Consider the following 22431-nt stretch of genomic DNA (forward strand, 5'->3'; position numbering starts at 1 on the left):
GAATTAGTAAAAGCGAAGGAAAAATAAATAAATTCGGGATCTTGAATAACACCCGCAAGTAGACTGGCAACTGGCAGTGGGTGTTTGTTTTAAAACTATTTTCTTAATAATCTTAGTTTACATATAGTGCCTAACGTTTACAAACTGTGATCATTTGCTAAGTATATATGTAAAGATATAACCAGAGACCTATTAAACCCCCCCCCCCCCCACCCCCACTCCCCCCCAAAAACCCGGCTGGCTACGGCACTGACTATATTAAATGACTAGTCGCCAAGCACAATTACAGATACACACGCACATGGATACCTACAAGCGGACTTAAATATTCAATAGACATATAACAACCCTTTGCTGTATCTATACACACTTAAATAACAAATTGTACCCATAGACCAACATATATTATATAATATATTTTTTTTCAGATCACAAAAACTTTATTTTCCTTTTAAACATTGCGTGAACGATTTCGCTTAAAGATACATGTTTTTCAACTGAACACTTATTCAGAAACGTGCAGTCAAGTAAACTGGAAGAACTGAAAATGTCTTGAGTTCAGTTTGAAAAGACGAAACAGTTGATAACAAAACGAGTTCCATCGTTCAATAGATGAAGTAAAAAAAGAAGAATACTCAAACGCCATGACATGAACCTCAGAGAGACATAAATACAGCCTATATAGAAGATATATATGGGTGTCTTTGGACTCTTTCCTCATATACACTCCTTTCCTGAACTAAAAAGCCAGTTTCTTTTTATAGACTAGTGAATAATTAGTATATACATATTAAAATGTATTCAGGGTGGAGTATGTAAAACGCCATATAAGCAATTCAAGTTTACTATAAACGCCTTCTTTTTTATCTGGTTTGATGTTAGAACAGGTCCATGGCCAGCTGCTCTTCGTGAGAAGCGACATAATAGATCGCGGAAGGTCAGGCCCGGTGACGCAGCTGATTGCTGTCGTCGTATCGCGATCTTTGTTTAGCGAAAGCTACTTCGTCTTATTTGAATGGGACTGACGTCTGACGCACTTCTGACGTCTGATTCGCCTGAATCTAAGTAGAATACCCCATACATGTTCCGGGCTCACTGTACACCGCAACCATTACTGATACGAGTAGTATAATGCTTCCCCCACAGTGTACACACATATAGCCTATCTGCAGACCTACAACCAGGAAGCCTATATATTAGGGAGAACGCCTCTTGTACTTGGGGCATCATCAACAATGTCGCAGGATGCCGAGACAGTGAGTGAAGTAGCTTGATCTTTTGTCTTCTGCCTTCTTCTCCTGATATTACTCATTTACTATCAAATGCGATTTTCATATCGCGACCAGGATGATATATTTAGGGTCAAAATTAACTCCCTTGTTATCAAATGAGAAAGAGCCTACTTTTGGTTTACAGTAGTTGCGATATGCTTGTTCTGGGCGTCGCTTTTGTCATTAATAACACGTTAGGACATGCAATTTAGTAACCTGACTCAGAGATATTACACAAGACATGAATGTGAACTAAGTAAATGAGTGATAAAACGAATGGCACATTTGAAACCACGCCCACTTCCCCATCTACCACATGGTAATATAAGTATATGTGAACACCTATTTAAACTAATTAATTAAGGTCGATCGGGCCATTGCAAACCTGTAGTCCAGAAAAAAATACCGTAGAGCATTAAATTTAGTAAAAAAGAGAGCATTTTTTGTGAGTATCAAGGTGCTTAGAGTAATAAAATATGTGCCCCGTGAAGATTCCGGGATAGAATTGGTCTTCAGCAACCCATGCTTGTCGTAAGTGGCGACTAACGGGATCGGGTGGTTAGGCTCGCTGACTTGGTTGATGCATGCCATCGTTTCCCAATTGCGTATAGATCGATGCTCATAATGTCAATCACTGGATTGTCTGGCCCCAACTCGATTATTTACAGACCGCCGTCAGATTATTGGAATATTGCTGAGTGTGGCGTTAAACAGCGAACAAACAAACAAAAACAATAAAATATGGAATATGATAGTAAATAAGGTGAGTGAGTATGGTTTCACGCCGCTTTTAACAATACTTCAACAATATCACGGCGGCTTCACACATTGTGCCCATGTGGGGAATCGAACCTGGGCTTTCGTGGTGACGAACGAAAGCTTAAATCAATAGGCTACCCTTCTGTCCCGATAGTGAAAATACTAACACAAACATCATTTCACTACGTATCGGAGGAGCGCGCGCACGTGTGTGTGTGTGTGTGTGTGTGTGTGTATGTGTGCCTGTGCGCGTGCGCGTGCGCGCCAACACCCTAACACATAGACTACTCATACCCATTTCCCAATATTCCTTATAACTTTTTAATCTTTGCACATCTCAGTGGTTGCAGTCATATGAGTATGAGATAGCATCATCTTTTATTGATATCTAAAATTAGATTTGATCATCCCCATAGGCTCCAGTTGCTCTCCTCTTCTTGCTGATCTGTTTCTTTATGCATTTGAATCAGGATGCTCAAAACAAGGTAATTTGACCAAGAAGTTTAACTTTTGATTCAGGTGAGTTGATGATCTGATATCGTTCAATAACCATCACATAGTCAATTCCCTTCCACTGATTTACCCACCTGAACTAGAAATAAAGGAGACCAGTGAGGCCGCTTTATCTCTTTCATATTTAGATCTATGCATAAAAATCCAGAGTGGCAAAACACAATGCGCAAAACTCAATGACAAGAGGAATGACTGCAACTTTCCAATAGTCAACTTTCCCTTTGTGTCAAGCAACATTTCTGCCACTGCAGCCCTTGGTGTCTACATTTGACAACTTTTGAGGTACAATTGAGAATGCTCTTTCTACCAAGATTTCAAAGAGCGTCATACAACTCTTGCTGATAAGTTGTTTGAACAACATTCAAAGCTTCAATTTACCTTTTAAAAAGTTTTATGGTGGACATGTGGAGGACATTTCCAATTTTGACGCACCAGTGACCAAAATGATGTTGGATGCAATTCCCCATTTTGACTTTTTACCATGTTTCCCCGTGTTTTTGCCTTTGCATGTATTTGTGCCACCGGTGGGGCAGTTCACCTTTTCGCGAACACCTGGTATTATTACTATTTGATAGTGATTCATAAACTCATGTTCACGATATAGTCGGGATAGTAGCACATTTCTTAAATATATGGAAAGGGTTTTGTCGCTGTGTGACCTGTTTCTTTGTGCATCATCCTGCTCAGGCGACATGGAACGTTGCTTCTGCAACAATCTCTTTAAAATCAGAACTTAGTGCTCGCTACCGCTACACAAGTATCTGAGGCTATCCCATTACATATCTACCGCCTCCGTGGTCTAGTGGTAGAGCGTTTGCCCGGAGAGCGGGAGGTCTGGGGTTCGATCCCCGACCGCGTCATACCAAAAGACTTTAAAAGATGGTACTTGTTGTTACCCTGTCTGGCGCTCGACATTAAGGGGCTAAAACAAGGACTGGTCGGCTCGGAGTCAGTATACTGTGTCTGAGTGGGGTATTCATGTTAAACTGCGGCATTGGATCTCAGTGAGCTAGCACTATAAATCGGCATCAGTACGGACTAGTACAAGCAGCCACACACACACACACACACACACACACGCTATATAAGTGCAATAATCTTGGACGCGAATTTAAACCCCATTTCACCTCACCTCACCTTTACATATCATCTCAGCACGACTTTCATGCGACCAATCAGATTGACGCTGACGAGATCGCAAAAGTGAAAGTCGGCATGCATTTCCTAATCATGTAACCTCCAAAAGGGTAACACGGGGGATTCCGAAACAGTAAAATAAACATTTGAAACAGAAGAGACTTTCCACAGACCGTGGAACGTACTGCCATACAATCTCGGCAATCTATGATATATTTTCTTTTGTTCTGTTTTCAAAATTTAAATTGAGAACGGATAAAAAATATTTTTGAAATGAGTGCCGGCAAGTTCGACACAGCTGCTTTTTGACTGGCTTATTTCGACGCCTTGTTAATCATTTCATTGGGTCGTCAAAGTTTCGTTCTGACGTGGTCTGTAATGAGATGCCCGCTTTGTGTAGCGAACACAAAGATCTGATTTTGTTGAGGTCTACCTGTCTAAGGCTGTAGTAATTATTTAGTTCGTGATTAGTTGGAATTTGGCTCACCTGCTACTGTGCAACAACATTGTCTTACTCACTGTTTTCATGATTCTTTCAGACAATCAGTAACGACAGCTATTCTTATTTCAGAACGCCAACTTGGACTGCTGGAAACAATTTCTAAAATCATTGAAAGCAGAATCACCAATTGCCAGAAAGGACGACGCGATTGATAGGCCTGATACCTGTACATGTCTGTCAGATGATTTTGCACAAAAGCTAGAGGCCCACGACGCTTCAACGGATGGCCTTAGACCTGGATCAGCTACACACGTGACTGGCAATTCAGAGAGAAAACCAAAGCTTAGACCCTTAAACAGTGTCGCTTGTGACACTCCTAGTTTGGATATCTTGAAATTTGTAAATGGCGATGACGTTAGTTCCAGTGATAACGGAAGTGGCGACACAGTTGGCATGGAAATGAACCCAATAGACGTGACTGCTACAGATGACATAATTGAGGAGGCAGAAAGAAAGACTCCACTCAAGAAAGAACTCCAACTTCTCAAATTTGAAGGGTTGCCTTATTCACAAGATAAGATCAAGGAACGACCATTATCTGTAGTAAAACGAGGAAAACCATCAACACTGTTTTACTGTGATAGATCCAATCATGTTAGCAAATGGACGTTAAAGATGCTTTCAAAATATTTCATCTTTAAAACATGTGTCAAAGACCTTGAGCTCGCATACCAACCGTCAGATGCAGGTGCTGAATTATCTTCACTGGTTAAGGAACATTATGACACCCTCCTGAAATTTCAAGAGGTTTCTCTAAAGGATATAGCGAGCTGTCTTGTCAAAGAGAGCGACGCTCGCATATTCATTGATCGTTTCCTTCTTGAAGTTTGCACAGCTCACAACCTAAGGTTGCAAACTGAGAGAGACTTCAAATCGACACGACTCCCAAACGGGACGTTTGATTATCTTATTTCAACAGAAAACCGTATACCCGTTGGCTGTGTTGAAGCCAAAACCCCCTTTAGTTTGGATAAAAAGGCGTTTGTGCAGTCTGTCTTGCAAGTATGTGCTATTCAACAGCTGGCGTGGAAGTATCGCGTTGATGTCGAAGCGGTTCCGGTGTTTTGCATTTTGACCGATAGTTTTCGGTTTGTGTTTATTCAGCTCCAGGGGAGGGAACTCCGACTTGAACATCAACCCCCAACTGCTTCAAATGCTGGGGAGCAGGTCCCATTATTAAGAGTTCGGTCCCTTGTGGCCGAGGATTTTGAATGTGTGGTGAACGCCATCTCGAGTCTTATTTCTCTTGTTGTGAAGTGACGAGATAATAATTATGGACTATTAAACTTGCAGGTAATTGAATGGGAAATGCATGCATTGTCACTTTGGTCAAAGTAACTGTGTTCTTATGTATTGATTTAACGTTAATACACGGTGTCTATGTGATAGGAAATCGGTGTTACCCGAGGGAAAACGCATCATGAAAAGAAGAATATTTGTGTAAACTCCAGTAGGTCATGTAGGCCTATGACTCACCCACTATCATATATTTTTTATGATTATTCAACAAGATATTTCTCAGGCATATAATTATGGAAACAAACAGTTATTTTCAGTGACAGTGGTAGAAACAACACAGTATCACTAAACCAAATGGTCACCCAAATATTATTAATTGAAGGGATTTGCAATTTATCACAAACCAGTCACTGTTTAGTTTGTGCAAACGCCCCTTGCCCAGAAGTCCCTTCATCAAAGTTACAAAGTTCAAGGCCTCAATAAAGCTTTCAAAAAGTTTGATGGTAGGAGATTTCCAAATTTGACACAACAGTCACAAAAATGATGTCGGATTCAATTCCCTATTTTGACTTTGTACCATATGTTCCCGTGTTTTTTTTCCTCAGGTGAACAACTTAAAAGCCTTTAAAAGTGTTTGTGACGGGTGCCACCGGTAGGTCAGGTTGCGCTCACCTTTTCGCGAACACCTGGTACCATCACTATTTGATAGTGATTCATAAACAAATTTTCATGATATTGTCGGTATCGTAGAATTTCCTCTGCTTTTGGCAGATATTTCTTATGAATATGGAAAAGGTTTTGTCGCTTTAATTTACATTGAGCCTTTATGCTATCTTCATTACAAAAGGGACGGTCGGGTAGCCTAGTGGCCATGCGTTCGCTAGTCACGCCGAAGACCCGGGTTCGATTCCCGAATGGGTACAATGTGTGAAGCCCATTTCTGGTGTCCCTCACCGTGATATTGCAGGAATATTGCTAAAAGCGGCATAAAATCATACTCACTCACTTACACATTACAAAAGAAAATAACTCCTTGATAATATAGCGGATCTATGTGCAAAGTCAAAAAGTATTTAAGTGGAGTGAGTGATTGAGTGAGTGAGTGAGTTTTCGCCGCTTTTAGCAATATTCCAGCAGTATCACGGCGGGGGACACCAGAAATGGGCTTCACACATTGTACCCATGTCGGGAATCGAACCTGGGTCTTCGGCGTGACGAGCGAACGCTTTAAACACTAGGCTACCCGACCGCCCCGTATATACGTGGAAGTACGTGAAGATGGGACAAGATTATAGCTAAGCAGCATTGTATCTAGTGAGCTGGAATGTACTCATTTTCCTTATTTATTCTTTTTTTCAAATTCTTTTTGTTTTTGAAGCAAGTATATTGGGCATAAAATATTTTGAAAATCTTTCTATTTTTGGTGTTATTATTTCTAATTGTATTTGATACGGGTATCACAGGCGATATTACATGCATCATATCAACGGATATCTCAAAACAGGTGACGTGCACATGAGGCGTCAAGTAACATGGAGGTCGCAATTTCACAGTGCACAGTAATGAGCAGAGTGAAGGAGATATTTTCATGATCAGTAAACTGAATGAACGTAAACTGAGTGTAAACAAACTGAATTGTCATCTAACTAAATTTAGACAAACTGAATTGTCGGCGAACTGAATGTTAGCAAACTGAATTGTAGGCAAACTGAATGAAGGCGAACTGAATTGTCAAAAATGACTTATAGTCAGACTGAATTGTAGGTAAACCGAATGTGGACAAACTGGGTGTAGTCAGACTGAATTGTTGGTAAACCGGATGTAGGCAAACTGAATGTAGGCAAATTAGAGTGTAGTCAAACTGAATTGTTGGTAAACTGGATGTAGGCAAACTGAATGTAGGCAAACTGTGTGTAGGTAAACTGAATTGTTGGTTAACTGGATGTAGGCAAACTGAATGTAGGCAAATAGAGTGTAGTCAAACAGAATTTTTGGTAAACTTGATGTAGGCAAACTGGGTGTAGGTAAACTGAAGTATTGGTAAACTGGATGTAGGCAACTTAATTGTTGGTAAACTGAGAGTAGGCAAACTGGATTGTTCTTAAACTTGATGTATACAAACTGGGTGTAGTCAGACTGAATTGTTGGTAAACTGGATGTAGGCAAACTGAATTGTTGGTAAACTGCGTGTAGGTAAACTGAATTGTTGGTAAACTGGATGTAGGCAAACTGAATGTAGGCAAATAGAGTGTAGTCAAACAGAATTTTTGGTAAACTGGATGTCGGCAAACTGAATGTAGGCAAACTGGGTGTAGGTAAACTGAATTATTGCTAAACTTGATGTAGGCAAACTAAATTGTTGGTTAACTGAGAGTATCAAACTGCATTGCTGGTAAACTTGATGTAGGCAAACTGGGTGTAGTCAGACTGAATTGAATTGTTGGTAAACTGGATGTAGGCAAACTGAATGTAGGCAAACTGCGTGTAGGTAAACTGAATTGTTGGTAAACTGGATGTAGGCAAACTGAATGTAGGCAAATAGAGTATAGTCAAACAGAATTGTTGGTAAACTGGATGAAGGCAACTTAATTGTTGGTAAACTGAGAGTAGGCAAACTGGATTGTTCTTAAACTTGATGTAGACAAACTGTGTGTAGGTAAACTGAATTGTTGGTAAACTGGATGTAGGCAAACTGAATGCAGGCAAATAGAGTGTAGTCAAACAGAATTTTTGGTAAACTGGATGTCGGCAAACTGAATGTAGGCAAACTGGGTGTAGGTAAACTGAATTATTGCTAAACTTGATGTAGGCAAACTAAATTGTTGGTTAACTGAGAGTATCAAACTGCATTGCTGGTAAACTTGATGTAGGCAAACTGGGTGTAGTCAGACTGAATTGAATTGTTGGTAAACTGGATGTAGGCAAACTGAATGTAGGCAAACTGCGTGTAGGTAAACTGAATTGTTGGTAAACTGGATGTAGGCAAACTGAATGTAGGCAAATAGAGTATAGTCAAACAGAATTGTTGGTAAACTGGATGAAGGCAAACTGAATGTAGGCAAATAGAGTATAGTCAAACAGAATTGTTGGTAAACTGGATGTAGGCAAACTGAATGTAGGCAAACTGCGTGTAGGTAAACTGAATTGTTGTCAAACTGAATTGTTGGTAAACTGGATGTAGGCAAACTGAATGTAGGCAAATAGAGTGTAGTCAAACTGAATTGTTGGTAAACTGGATGTAGGCAAACTGAATGTAGGCAACTGGGTGTAGGTAAACTGAATTGTTGGTAAACTGAATGTAGGCAAACTTAATTGTTGGTAAACTGAGAGTAGGCAAACTGGATTGTTGGTTAACTGGATGTAGGCAAACTGAATGTAGGCAAATTGTATATAGGTAAACTGAATTGTTGGTAAACTGGATGTAGGCAAACTGAATGTAGGCAAACTGGGTGTAGGTAACTGAATTGTTGGTAAACTGGATGTAGGCAAACTGAATCGTTGGTAAACTGAGAGTAGGCAAACTGGATTGTTCTTAAACTTGATGTAGACAAACTGGGTGTAGGCAAACTGAATTGTAGGTCAACTGGATGTAGACAAACCGGATGTAGGCAAACTGAATTGTAGGTAAACTGGATGTAGACCAACTGAATGTAGGCAAATTGTATATAGGTAAACTGAATTGTTGGTAAACTGGATGTAGGCAAACTGGGTGTAGGCAAACTGAATTGTAGGTAAACTGGATTTAGACAAACCGGATGTAGGCAAACTGAATTGTAGGTAAACTGGATGTAGACCAACTGGATGTAGGTAAACTGAATTGTTGGTAAACTGGATGCAGGCAACTTAATTGTTGGTAAACTGAGAGTAGGCAAACTGGATTGTTGGTAAACTGGATGTAGGCAAACTGAATGTAGGCAAACTGTGTGTAGGTAAACTGAATTGTTGTTAAACTGGATGTAGGCAAACTGAATTGTTGGTAAACTGGATGTAGGCAAACTGTGTGTAGGTAAACTGACTTGTTGGTAAACTGAATTGTTGGTAAACTGGATGCATGCAACTTAATTGTTGGTAAACTGAGAGTAGGCAAACTGAATTGTTGGTAAACTGGATGTAGGCAAACTGAATTGTTGGTAACTAGGATGTAGGCAAACTGAATGCAGGCAAATAGAGTGTAGGTAAACTGAATTGAGGGTAAACTGGATGTAGGCAAACTGAATTGTTGGTAACTAGGATGTAGGCAATCTGAATGCAGGCAAATAGAGTGTAGGTAAACTGGATTGTTGGTAAACTTGATGTAGACAAACTTGGTGTAGTCAGACTGAATTGTTGGTAAACTGGATGTAGGTAAACTGAATTGTTGGTAACTAGGATGTAGGCAAACTGAATGCAGGCAAATAGAGTGTAGGTAAACTGAATTGTTGGTAAACTGGATGTAGGCAAACTGAATGTAGGCAAACCGGGTGTAGGTAAATGAATTGTTGGTAAACTGGATGTAAGCAAACTGAATTGTTGGTAAACTGTGAGTAGGCAAACTGGATTGTTCTTAAACTTGATGTAGACAAACTGGGTGTAGGCAAACCGAATTGTAGGTTAACTGGATGTAGGCAAACTGAATTGTAGGTAAACTGGATGTAGACAAACTTAATTGTAGGTTAACTGAGTGTAGACAAATTGGGTGTAGGCAAACTGAATTGTAGGCAAACTGAATTGTAGGTTAACTGAGTGTAGACAAATTGGGTGTAGTCAAACTGGATGTAGACAAACTGGATGTAGGCAAACTGAATTGTAGGTAAACTGGATGTAGACCAACTGGATGTAAGCTAACTGAATTGTAGGTAAACTGAATGTAGGCGAACTGAATTTGGACAAACTAGATGTAGGTAAACTGAATTGTAGGTAAACTGGATGTAGGCAAACTGAATGTTTGGTTAATTGGATGTATGCAAACTGAATGTAGGCAAACTGAGTGTAGGCAAACTGAGTGTAGACAAGTGACGCCCCAGAGTAGACACGTGACCTCCCAGAGTAGACACATGGCGTCCCAGAGTAGAAACGTGATGTCACAGAGAAGGTAAACGTTATACACCATATACAACATGTACAACATATAGAACATGTACAACATATACAACACACAACACAGTCAGAGGAACAACGATATCTTGTCGACGTAAGACAATATTGTCGATTTAGGTTCTGCTAGGACATCGATTTACACTTTTTATCTACCACCCAAGAGGACCAATGGCCTGAGACGTGCAACCACAGAAACTTAATATCGATTCCAAACGTTTCTGACTTCGGTTTCATTTGACTTTGAGTTAAGCCAATCGTCTGAAGATCGTTGCAGGAAATCTTTGGATTGCTAAATATATATAATTGTCTTTAATGATTTTTATTAATATGAATATTTATAGGAGCACAGTAATGGATAAAAAAGTCTGACCAATACGTATTTTCAGCAGATAGTTTGAGATATCTGCACAGTAAACGTAGATGTAAGTTCAAACCCGTTCCATAATCAAAAGATATCGTTGTCATAAGCTGTGTCCTTTGTACGATTCCGACTATATCATAAAAGAAAAGCAACCAAATTATTTCCAGCATGGGTCTATGAATCAAATAGTGATCATGTCAGGTGGCACTCGACACGAACACATGCAGAGGCAAATCAAGTGTTAACGTAACAAAACCCACACGGTTACTTATGGTACAAAATAGGGAATTGAATTGGACATCACTTTGACTAATGTATCTGGCAAAAACGTTTTGAAAGCTTTACTAAGGACATTGATGCTGCAACCTTGATCATACAACTTTTGAGCAAAAGTCTTTTGGCTCACTATCTTCGTGGAAAGAACATGCGCAATTGTACCACAAAAGTTTCGTCGACATGAAGGGAATGTGAAATCACCCCTCTTCTCATACAGTGTTTAGGATAGTTTAAAACTGTTTATGCATAGATCTAAATGTGAAATAGATGAGGTCTCCATTTATTTTTATTTCAGCTGGGTAAATCAGAATGGATTTGGATACTTGACCATTATTGAACAATATCAGATCATCGATATATCCTAAGCTTATGTTATACTTTTTAATCAAATTTCCGTGCTCTTAGCAATCCGACTTCAAACTTCGATTCATTTGAATAAAGGAACACATGAGCCAGAAGGGAAACATATTTGGTTCCAATGGGGATGCCTACTTCTCGCCATTTTCCCATCCCAAAATTTAATTCCAATGTTATGGGGACAGTAGCTCACATACTGTTTCTCAAAAAACTTCAGATGACAATTGCCAGACAGTGGTATAGTGGTATACAAGGTTGAAAACCACTAAGCAATGCCGCTGCATTGTATTACCGAGTAGACATACTCAAAGAGATACGCCTTAATACAATAATTAACAGAACAGTAATAACTGTTTATAAATATGGTGCGTGTTGTCCTTTGCTGTTGTCCAAATGATGCCTAGTACTTTTCTTGTGAGTAAAGGATGCCTCTGGTTAAAATAAAAACCCGAATTTCCTTAAAGAAATTAAATCGCAAATCGCATACGTCCTATCTCAGAAACCGGATCTGAATCAGAAAATTCAGAAGTAAGCCAAGAACAGTTTATTATACGGATGTCTTCAACCAAGAACCATGTTATTTTCCTTATTTCATTTCGTTGCGATGCATGGGTAAAATATTCCAGATTGTTTTCTGATTGCATTCTCCACGAGAATTTATTCTGTGCAAAGTATTTATGAATGTAGCCATGTATTTACACAGCATTGCTTATTCTTTAACAAACCTGGCGTAAATCCCTTTCATGGGTGTGTTTTTTCGAACCAGAATGAGTCACCGTATTTGAGGTCATTAAACAATTAGACAAGCGAGGAGAGGGCCCACGGCTCCGGCATGCACGTGTTGTTCGGCTACTGCACCGGTGAATACGTCGAAGTCACCGGGGAACTTAAACGTGAATATATATACGTAAGTAAAATTCCGGAGCTCTTGAGAAATGGCTTCTTTAGGAAGAAGATTAATACTGAATATATAAGTCTTAGAATAACTTCGTACTATGTAAGAGTAAATAAGTTTACACAAACCTTATACACTTTTAAAAGCAGCTCCTGTATACTAAATACACTGTCATCAAATGAAGTCACTTCCCATAGCTGATTGCAGGCCATGGTCACGTGTCTCTGAATGTTCAAGGACACGATGTCAAAGCCTTTATTGTCCGACGTCTCAAACAAATGCTCAGTCATCTCACTGTTGATGAAGCGGTTAACCTCCTGATGTCTGTCCTTGAGGATAGCCTTCAGCATGGGGTCCAGATCTTTGATGACCTCAAAAGGTCTGTTGACGAGCTGTTCTATTGGTACATGTCGATCTACGAGGGCCAGGAAACATGGAATGGTGGAGTGGCCGTATCTGAAGGCGGCGGTGTAGATAGTGGGGTTTTGGGTGATGTTGTACCCGAAGCTGAAGCCAGGGGTCAGTCTGTACTTCCTCATGGCCAAGGGCCCAACAATAATGGGCAGCCATTCGCGGTAGGTGACTTGTTGGATGATGGCTGATACGATCTTTCTGGCCTCCTCAAACAAGACATCATCAGGAGTGGTCGATGGCATGACATCAGCAAGTTCTTTGACTAGACGGTTGTGGTCTCTGACAAACACGGTGTGTAGCACGGCCAGACCAGGGAACACGTTCACGCGGTCGTCACCTAATGATGAAGTTATAAAGAAGTTGTGACAATGTTGTGAAATAGATTTGTTTCAATCATCCAACATAGAATAGTTACAATCATCCAACATTTTCTTTACATACACGGACAAATTGTGTTAATTCCATTCCTAATTGAAAATCTAAATCCGAAACAAGGACTACAAATACAATAATAAGTTGTATTTACCCGCTTCAATACACCATTCGTTGTTATTGTATTTGCGACAGTTGACTTGGTTTGATTCCAGTGACAGGTTCTCTCCCTTGGTTTTTAAAAAGGCTGAAAAGTTGGATGAGGACAATTATTGTCTTCTGTAAATGACTTGCTATATGTTCTGTCAACACTGAACATATTGGGACCGATTGTTTTATCGCGATGGAGAATTAAATTAAATATTGTCTGACTTACGTCCGTCCCTGAGGGGACTGATCTGATCCTGACGGGACTGATCTGATCCTGACTGAGGTGTCGACGAACGCCGTCAGTAGGTTCAACTGTTTTCTATTATCTGGAAGTGAAACGATTTGGAATTAAAATGAATCTCACGGTTGTTGTTTGTGACACACTTTACCTTTCGAAAGGGAAATCATATTTAAAGGATATAATCATGGTATAAGAGCCAAATATTTGGATAAGATAATGTTCACAGCCCAGTATTTATATACTCACTCCTTCCAGGTGCTGGGGCTGGTCTTTTGAACTCCATGCAGATCTTTTTGAAATGTCCTTTATTCACTGGCATGGAGATTGGGAAACAAGGACCGCTAGAAACTAAGTAGCAATGAGGGTGAACATTTTTTCTTGAACAAATCGAACACTTTCATGTTTTGTGGGTGATTGAGTTGGGTTTAACGTCGCTTTTAACAATATTCCAGTTAGATCACGGCGTGTCAGCTTAATATGGGAGGAAAGCCCGAAGTGATGCAGGTCTGAGACGATAGGTTTCTGGCGTGCCAAAGGGACGTAGTTCTGAACTGCGAATCGCGGCCACCCGTGCCCCAACATGTATGAACTGTGACAGTGAGATGTAAGTATTTCTTTTATCTAAAAATAGTATACCGATTTATCTTAAACCAAAAAATAAAATACTACAGAATGATTAACGTGAAAAATATAGAATGTTGATTGCTTACCCAGCTTGACAAGAAATGCATCTAACCAGGTGTGTCACCCTGAAAGGAAACAGGTTTTTTAAATAGTAGTATTAGACAGATTTAGATGAACATTGTAATCATTGCAATATGTTCTCTAAAATAAAATATCACAGCTTGTCTGATTTCAACATCTCAGTTCTCCAGGTAGACATGAATTCCTCACATGGTCAAAGGTAATGGCCACTTGGCTCCTACCTGCATGTAGGGGAGGTCCGATGAGGTCGTGGTCCACAAACTGCGCCTACTGCATCACCATCACCGTGTTGTCGTCAGAAGGACTGTCAACACCCGGAAGTACGGCGAGTGGATTGCCATCAATGCCTCTCAGTCGCGGAACGAACTTGCCTGGAAAGCCAAACCTTTCCGTTTAAAGTTCACTAACATATGGTTAGTTGTGATATTGATAACTAAATGTCCCCATTGGGATAATTACAAGACTTGCTACCAAACGGTCTATTTGTTAATGACTTGCCCTGGTTATAAGCATGAAATAATAGTACTTTTATCAATATGATATCAGAAGAAACCCTGTTCTTTACCATCATCATATGCAGGATCAATAAATCTCTTGAATGGTTGGTTTGTTGAGCCCCAAGTTGGCCAGCGAGCATTGTTGCAACTTCCGTCCATTGTCCGGTAGCGGGCGTCTTGTTTGCAGTCAATAGGGCGCCGTCTGTAAAAGTGAATGGTAATGAAATCTAACGATAATTGGTGTAAGGATCAAATACATTGAACTCTCACCTACAAACGAAGGTTTCCATATAAAGAAGTATTAGTAGCAGATGCTGCGTTCGGATCTAATGATATGCTGATGTCGTCTGAGGAAATCTGAGACGTCTCGGCGGCGTCAGACAGTGTACAAACAACATACTTGTCTTCGTCATGACCTACGTCAAAGTAAAGGCATTAAAACGATGCTTGCTACCATAAAACAATTTCAGTGCCCTTTACGTTCTTATCAAAGGTCGCAACATCTGAACTAGTCGATTTGTTTCATGATGTCTGAAGTTTAATAAAGAGGTCTGAAGTTTTAAAATGATGTCTGAAGTTTTATGAAGCTGTCTGCAGACAAGACAAATTCTGAAATATTTGTATTGGTTCCCGAGTTAATTTCTAACAATCTAGGTTAATCGGTGTCCCTGGCTATAAATACAATTTGATTTGTCACATAACTCAAATAGTCAAAGTTAGTCAAATAGTTAATGACGAAACACCACCGGAATCTTTGTGGTTACTGTAGACGTACGTGTTTGTTGGAAGTGAAGATCCGGTGTAAAATAGGTCTACAGCAACCCATGCTTGTCGTAAGAGGCGACTAACGTGATCAGGAGGTCTGGCTCGCTGACTTGGTTGATGCATGGCATCGTATCCCAATTGTGTGGATCGATGATCATGATATCAATCATTTGATTGTCTGTTCAGACTCAATTATTTACAGACCGCCTTAATATAGCTGGAATATTGGTGAGTGCGGCGTTGAAAAACATGAAACAAACAAAACAAACACCATTTGAATGTTATTATTCATTTCCACATGTTATTGAACCAGTCGAACACGTTTATTGTTGATATAGAGAATCTCAGCCAAGTGTCGTTTTATATCAAATTTATCAACACGAGTTAATAAAAGTGTAAAACTCCAAGGGTTGATATCAAAAGATACGATGGAGCGATTCTATTCAGCATTCAAATAATTCTTCAATCTTTTTGGTCTATATACAGTCATAAACAACGCCTTGGGTGTAAAAATGTACAACTGACTAGCTTCAGAGGTAGGAAGATGAGTGATCTGATTTTATATGACGTCATGACAACCGAAGACGTCACAATGATCTGCAAGCGATATCTCCAATGCAAGCCAGGTTATATGATCATAATTCGAGATATCTAGCAATTATGCCTGGGCCAGTGGCATAGCAGTTTTATATCGACAACGCGTGTTTAATTGAGTCTTTGCTTAATGATTTAAAGAAAAGACTATGTCATTGTGACATGAGTGGTTATAAACCTTAAATCAACGTAAACATCTCTGACGCAACTCTATTGTTTGAACGTTCCATTATTTTCAACGAATAGACGACCTAGTTCCGTTATTCATGCCTAATGTTAAACCCAGATTCCAACTATGTACAATTTAAACTGACGGAACTATTTATTTTAATTTTTACGAGCAAGTGAATGATTTCAAATTTTGTTGGAAAACATGTGTGGCCTGACCACCTGATCCCGTTAGTCGCCTCTTACGACAATCATAGCCGCCTTTTATGGCAAGCATGGGTTACTGAAGACCCATTCTACCCTGGATCTTTACGGGTCACATTCAAAAGTTCATGTTATCAACATCGATGTTTTGACCCAATAACTATGATATCATTACTCCAGATACAAAACGTGGTGACGACTGCGATATATTTGTCTCCCAACATGTGTCTACATTACATTCATGAACAATTCCCTGTTTCATAATTGATGTTTTATGCCACACTAGGAACAATTACAATTGATGACGACACGCAGATTAACACCAATCATTTCTATAATCCTGGATTTGAAATAAATAAAAATTTAAACTCATCACGGATTATCATCAGCGTCAGCACATTGTGGGATAATCTGTTTCTGTTGAATCAACAAACATGACTGTGCATATGTGAGAATCAGACAGAACATCGATCCATGACGGATTTTCGGAACTGCGGAAAATCTTAATGTGGCATGTACACAAACGTAATCAATAATGAAGAAGTAGAATTTGGTATCAGCAGCCCTGGAATGTCAGTCAGGTAGCCAATGACCTTGCGCACGTGAAACACTTGGGACTTCTCCATATTAGGGCAACAATACTACTCGTAGGAAAACACACAGGCGTAATCATCAGCCTTGGTTTGACAATGGCTGAAAACAAACTCGAAAAAGGTTTTTCGAGGAAAAACATATGAATATAAGGAATAAATATGATTACAATAGAAGTATGTATCGTAAAACATGTAAAGAGTACAAAAGAACAATGAATATAGACTAATAATTAATAATCAACTCAGAGAACATTTGAAAAGATCCCCAAAAGAGTACTGGAGGTTACTATATAACAAAGAATGTGATGAACAAGAATCAAGGCCCAATTAAGCACATTCTACGAATATTTTAAGAAGATTAACAGCAATAGTGAGGAAACGGGTGAGCACATGTTCCCCGATGAAGAAGACGTCCCCGACTTTAATGATGAGTTTTGAATGGTGACATTACAGAGGCTAAAATACTGATATCATTTAAGTGAGGAAAGCGAGGACGTCTTCTGAATTAGATCGTATTACAAACGAATATTTAATTTCTTCATCTTCAAAATTATAACCATTCTATACTGAATATTGTAACTTTATTTTTACCACTGGCATACTACCTGATATTTGTCTAACTGGAATAATTAGACATATTCACAAAAGAATGGGCTATTACATTGAGCCTAGATCATAGCAGACAAATTTCAATTCTTAGTTGCCTGGGGAAACCTTTTACAAGCATAATAAACAATGGACTTACTGTAATGGAAGAATATGATATGATTTCTCATGAACAGGATGTATTTCGAAAAGGATTCCCTACAATAGATAATCTGTTTGTTCTGCAAATTTTGTTCCAGTTTCAAAAGTTAAAGTTAAAGAAACTGTTTTGTGCGTTTATTGATTTTTCTAAGTCGCTCGACAACATATGGAGAGTGAGGCTTTGGACCGAAATGTTTAGACACGGTGTTAAAGGCAAACTATATAATCTAATCACAAATACATACAGTCACATTAAATCATGTGTAATGAAAAATGGTAATATATCCGACTTTTTCCCTTGCTTAACTGGCGTTAGACAAGGAGAAAATCTGCCACCATTCTTATTTGCTGTATACCTAAATGATTTAAAACAATATCTTACTGATAATAATTGTGATAGAATTCATTTAGAATACTGTCACGGTAGTGAATCATAACTTTATATCAAAATCCTTATACTTCTATATGCTGATGATACAGTTACTTTACTTTTTGGAGAAAGCTGACTATAGCTACCGGACACACTCAATACATTTCATAAGTACTGTAACGACTGGGAACAAGAATGATGTTAATATAGGCTCAGACCAAGCTTACAGATAAAAAGACAAATATAATTTCGGTAAATATTCGATAGTCGTAATTGACGGCTGTAATTATTTAGGTCTCTTTTTACAATTAGAAAAAAATGAATATATCTGTTTATATATATTCCTGAAATCGGCATGAAAACTACACTGTGCCTATTAAAACGTGCCAGAAATTTACAATTGACACGAAATAGCCTTAACGAAACGTTTGATACAATTGTTATCCCCATTTTACTTATGGTTCTGAAATACGGGATTATTATCGAAATAACAGAAAAGGTACATCTGGAATTCTTAAAACAATCGTTAAAAAATGTTAAAAAAATGTTAAATTATTTTTGTGCAAGCTGAGTCAGCCTTCACAACATAAAAATAACATAGCGTCTTTGATGTTAACATTTATGCTAAATCAAAATAAAATAAAAGACACCCCCTTTCTATGGCTTAATCGTATCAAACGTACCTTTGGTAATTGTGGTCTTACGAAGAAGAAGAAGAAATGTTTATTTAAGTGTCACATATTGTACATAAAACACATTTCAAACAAAAGCAAGTTGCCATTAAAAGTACAATATCCAGCCTCTAGGGCTTATGAGACACTCTAAAAGCATTTAAAACATATAACATTATTAAATATAAAACCCAAAATAAAAATATTATATACAATGTTAAGACTAGAAGAAATGCACTCTCCTTCTATACATCCTGTATAATGTGTTTGCTAAAAGCGGCTGTAAAATCACTTCTTGCATCAAATAAGATAATTGCTGAATGCTATTAAAATGATAAAAGTCTTGGTTTAATTCTTACGTATTTGTTTTTTTCGTCTGATGTTATAACAAAGAGTACATTTTATTTCAACTTGAGAACCTTACACCTTCAGTTTATCCAGACATGGAGAAGTGGTGTCGTCAACTCTTCAAAAGGGAATTATTACAAGTATCTCAAAGACTACGCATCATTTGAAAACTACTAACTACTGCCTCTAAATATTTCTCAATCTTTACTTTCCATATGTACATGTTACCATAAATTGCCAATAGAGACGGTTAGTTGGCCAGGTATACCTCGTGCAGATCGCTTATAAATACACACGATGTGATTCAAATGCACATATGGTCGAATTCCACTACCTGTATCGTTGTCAATGACTATCCAACAAACGAGCCATTTTGATTTATAAATATTATTACGAATGACCAAACATATTTAAGTTTGTAAAACTATTGAACGCCAAACACATATCTGTTATCAAAATATTATTCAAGTTCATCGTCATCATTTTAGTGGACGTTAGATCCATTGTGTTTACTCTATTTGGCAATTGCTAGGTTATACTTGTCCACAAAACGAAATAATACATTGGCCTGATTAGCTTAAAAAAAAGTGAAATGATGACCTACACGGTTACTTTATAAAACACTAACGCCTTTTGTATCATCTGTGGAGTACAATGTTTATCCGAATGATATTCTCCACAGTATTACAGTTTATCCAAAAGATATAACTTAGTCCATAGAATTAAGTCATGTTTATCAGTCGTGGCATGTTTTCGCTGTTCACTTGCTGTAAGATTGTGAGGACATGCAAATGAAAACCTAACTTATTTATAGCCCAACAAGTTATGTTGGATGTCATGTTGGTCTGATTTGGCTCTCAAGTGGTTGTTTTTTGTTGTTGCGATTTTTGCATCTTTTCACAAAATTTCTGCATCACCTCATTCTTTCCATACAAATCATCCCAATCCATGCAGAAATGACCAATTCAGTTTTGGTATTAATTTTTGTATGGGTTTCCGATTTTACTACTTTCGTGTTTCTTTTCGAACAGTGCATGTGCTTGCAAATGCTTGTATATAGTTGCTCGAAGAGTGTGTCTTATACATGTATATGGTTCACATTGTCTCGGACTGTTCTGCAGAACGTAGACGTGGCTGCTCATGGTGTAAATCTTACTACAGCCGTCAACCTGTAGGTCATATAATCACAGGTGACTTCCATATCGTTGACAATAACAACCTTTGTCACCTATTACAATATTGACCAAAATATCGTTAATCAATTGGCATCACAACTTTTAAGTCATTATGATGTCCAAGCATACGCCAAAAATGGCCCAGAATAGAATAGGAACCTATTAAATGTCATTCAGGGCCAGTGTGTGATGTTGGCATTGGTAGAATCCACAATCTGAAAAAAGGAAACAGAATTGGAATAAACTCATTCGGTCCCAGCCAGCCGTTACCCAAAGTCTGACCGACCTCAATGAAAAGTTTGTAGTTGTTCCAACTGACAATGCCTGAAATACCAAAACCTTAATTATGTAAGCTTCGCTACATCAATTGTTTCATCTCAACATGGCGGTTGATAATACTGCTACATATGAGGCCAGTATGTTAACCTAGGCAGAACACTACCAACCCCAGCATCAATACTAACACAAAAATCTGAAGACTTGTCCATTCCTCTTTTGTAGTGGGTTCCAAAGTTCCATACATGTACAAGTTCTGTACAAAGACAGAGGTGATGATGGATCCAGCAGCATTGTATCTCAGTGGACTGGCAGAATAAAACTAGCATAAATCCGGGCTGTACAAGCAGTCACACACACAGACACACAGACGTAGAATGTAACTGAAGGTGACGTTAAACCTAGTTTCACTTCATCTCACCTGTTCAGACAAGTGTTGGAATCAACATACATAGAAACATGGAGCTTGTTAAATATCGACTCTTTTTTAGCAGTGATTTCTTATTAATAAAAAAAATGGGGTTTATCCCGTAATGCGCTGACGCTGATGATAATCCGTGATAGGTTTACATGTTGTTTTAATCACAAATCCGGCATTATAACACTGAATGGTGTTGTTCTGGGCGTGTCGTCATCAATTGTAATGGTTCTAACTGTGGTATAAAACACTATTAATGAGACAGTTGGTAACCCGCTTCACATCAGGAATTGTTCTTGACATGTTTTGTAAACAACTATTGGGAGATAAATAGAATGACATAGTTACCACGTTTTGTGCCTGGAGGATATTCAAGTCTCTCAAAGTAATAAAATAATACATATAGGGTCAACGTTTGAAAATCGATATTGGTGGAACTGACATTTGAATAAAATTATTAATTTTCCAATTATGCCAAATAAAGCGAAAAAAGAAGAAGTAATTTCTTCTGTTCGCCAAAACAGAGTCGATTGTATCATGACTGATTCCGAATATATCATGGCCATCAAGGACTCTATCATGACTCCATCAAGAAACGCGAAAACATTATGACAATTAATTGCGGCGCCACGATGTAAAAACACAAGGAAACTGCTTGGTAAATATTGGAAACAAGGGATGAACGTCTTGTCGGAGCTAACGATGTACGAACAAGCCTGTTGCAAGGGCACTGCTTTGTGAATGCGAATATCACAAATTCAGGCCAATAAAATGTAAAGTTTACCGTTACTGTGTGAATAACAATGAATTGGAAAGAGATGGTGTAATGAAAAATTTTCCTCACGGTATATTATGAGAGAGGTTTCTTTGCGGCAACAAAACCGAATGAAATACAGGAGAAACCTGAAGTGAAAATACTGATTGGTGTTTCAACTTAACCAACATATCTCGCATCTGGGAGGGTAGCATGACATATATTTTGTGGAGAAGTTCATAAGAGATTGCAGGAGACTTTTTATACATTTTATTAGTTGTTGAGTATATTAATAAGAAACTCTGGCATTTCAGTTACTATCACATTAATATTTCACATTTCAGTTATTACGTTTACATTACTTTGATATGTTATCTTAACAAAGCATGCCAAACATCCCTGATGAGAAGCAGATTACCAAGTGCCTCGTTATTGGTGTTTATACACCACACCAAGAACAATGGCGGTGATGACGCTGCTCCTGGATCATCAGCCTGCGTCGACATAATCCAAGATGTTTAGCTCCCCCATGTAGATATGTCGGATTATGCCCACAAGGGGAGAGTGAATTAAACGTTAATCT

The 22431-nt window shown here is 38.5% G+C and overlaps 1 protein-coding gene and 1 pseudogene across 1 annotated transcript; one reads left to right on the forward strand and one right to left on the reverse strand.

The window, feature by feature from the left end:
• Nucleotides 1–1120: 1120 nt before the first annotated feature.
• LOC139453136 (uncharacterized) lies at nucleotides 1121–6013 on the forward strand. The gene is made up of 2 exons (XM_071234764.1): nucleotides 1121–1256; nucleotides 4252–6013. The coding sequence occupies exons 1-2, from the start codon at nucleotides 1236–1238 to the stop codon at nucleotides 5440–5442; spliced, it is 1212 nt and encodes a 403-aa protein (XP_071090865.1). The 5' UTR covers nucleotides 1121–1235; the 3' UTR covers nucleotides 5443–6013.
• A 5945-nt stretch (nucleotides 6014–11958) lies between these two features.
• Nucleotides 11959–22354, reverse strand: LOC139451911 (myeloperoxidase-like; annotated as a pseudogene).
• Between the last annotated feature and the right edge of the window lie 77 nt (nucleotides 22355–22431).

This window comes from Haliotis cracherodii, unplaced genomic scaffold (assembly GCF_022045235.1).
Source record: "Haliotis cracherodii isolate W230 unplaced genomic scaffold, xgHalCrac1.p SCAF_9, whole genome shotgun sequence".
Taxonomy (NCBI): Eukaryota; Metazoa; Mollusca; class Gastropoda; order Lepetellida; family Haliotidae; genus Haliotis; species Haliotis cracherodii.

Coding starts and splice junctions, on each gene's coding strand:
- LOC139453136 (XM_071234764.1), top strand. CDS start 1,236: ATGTCGCAGGATGCCGAGACA. Junction 1,257..4,251: donor TGTCGCAGGATGCCGAGACA/GTGAGTGAAGTA, acceptor TTCTTATTTCAG/AACGCCAACTTGGACTGCTG.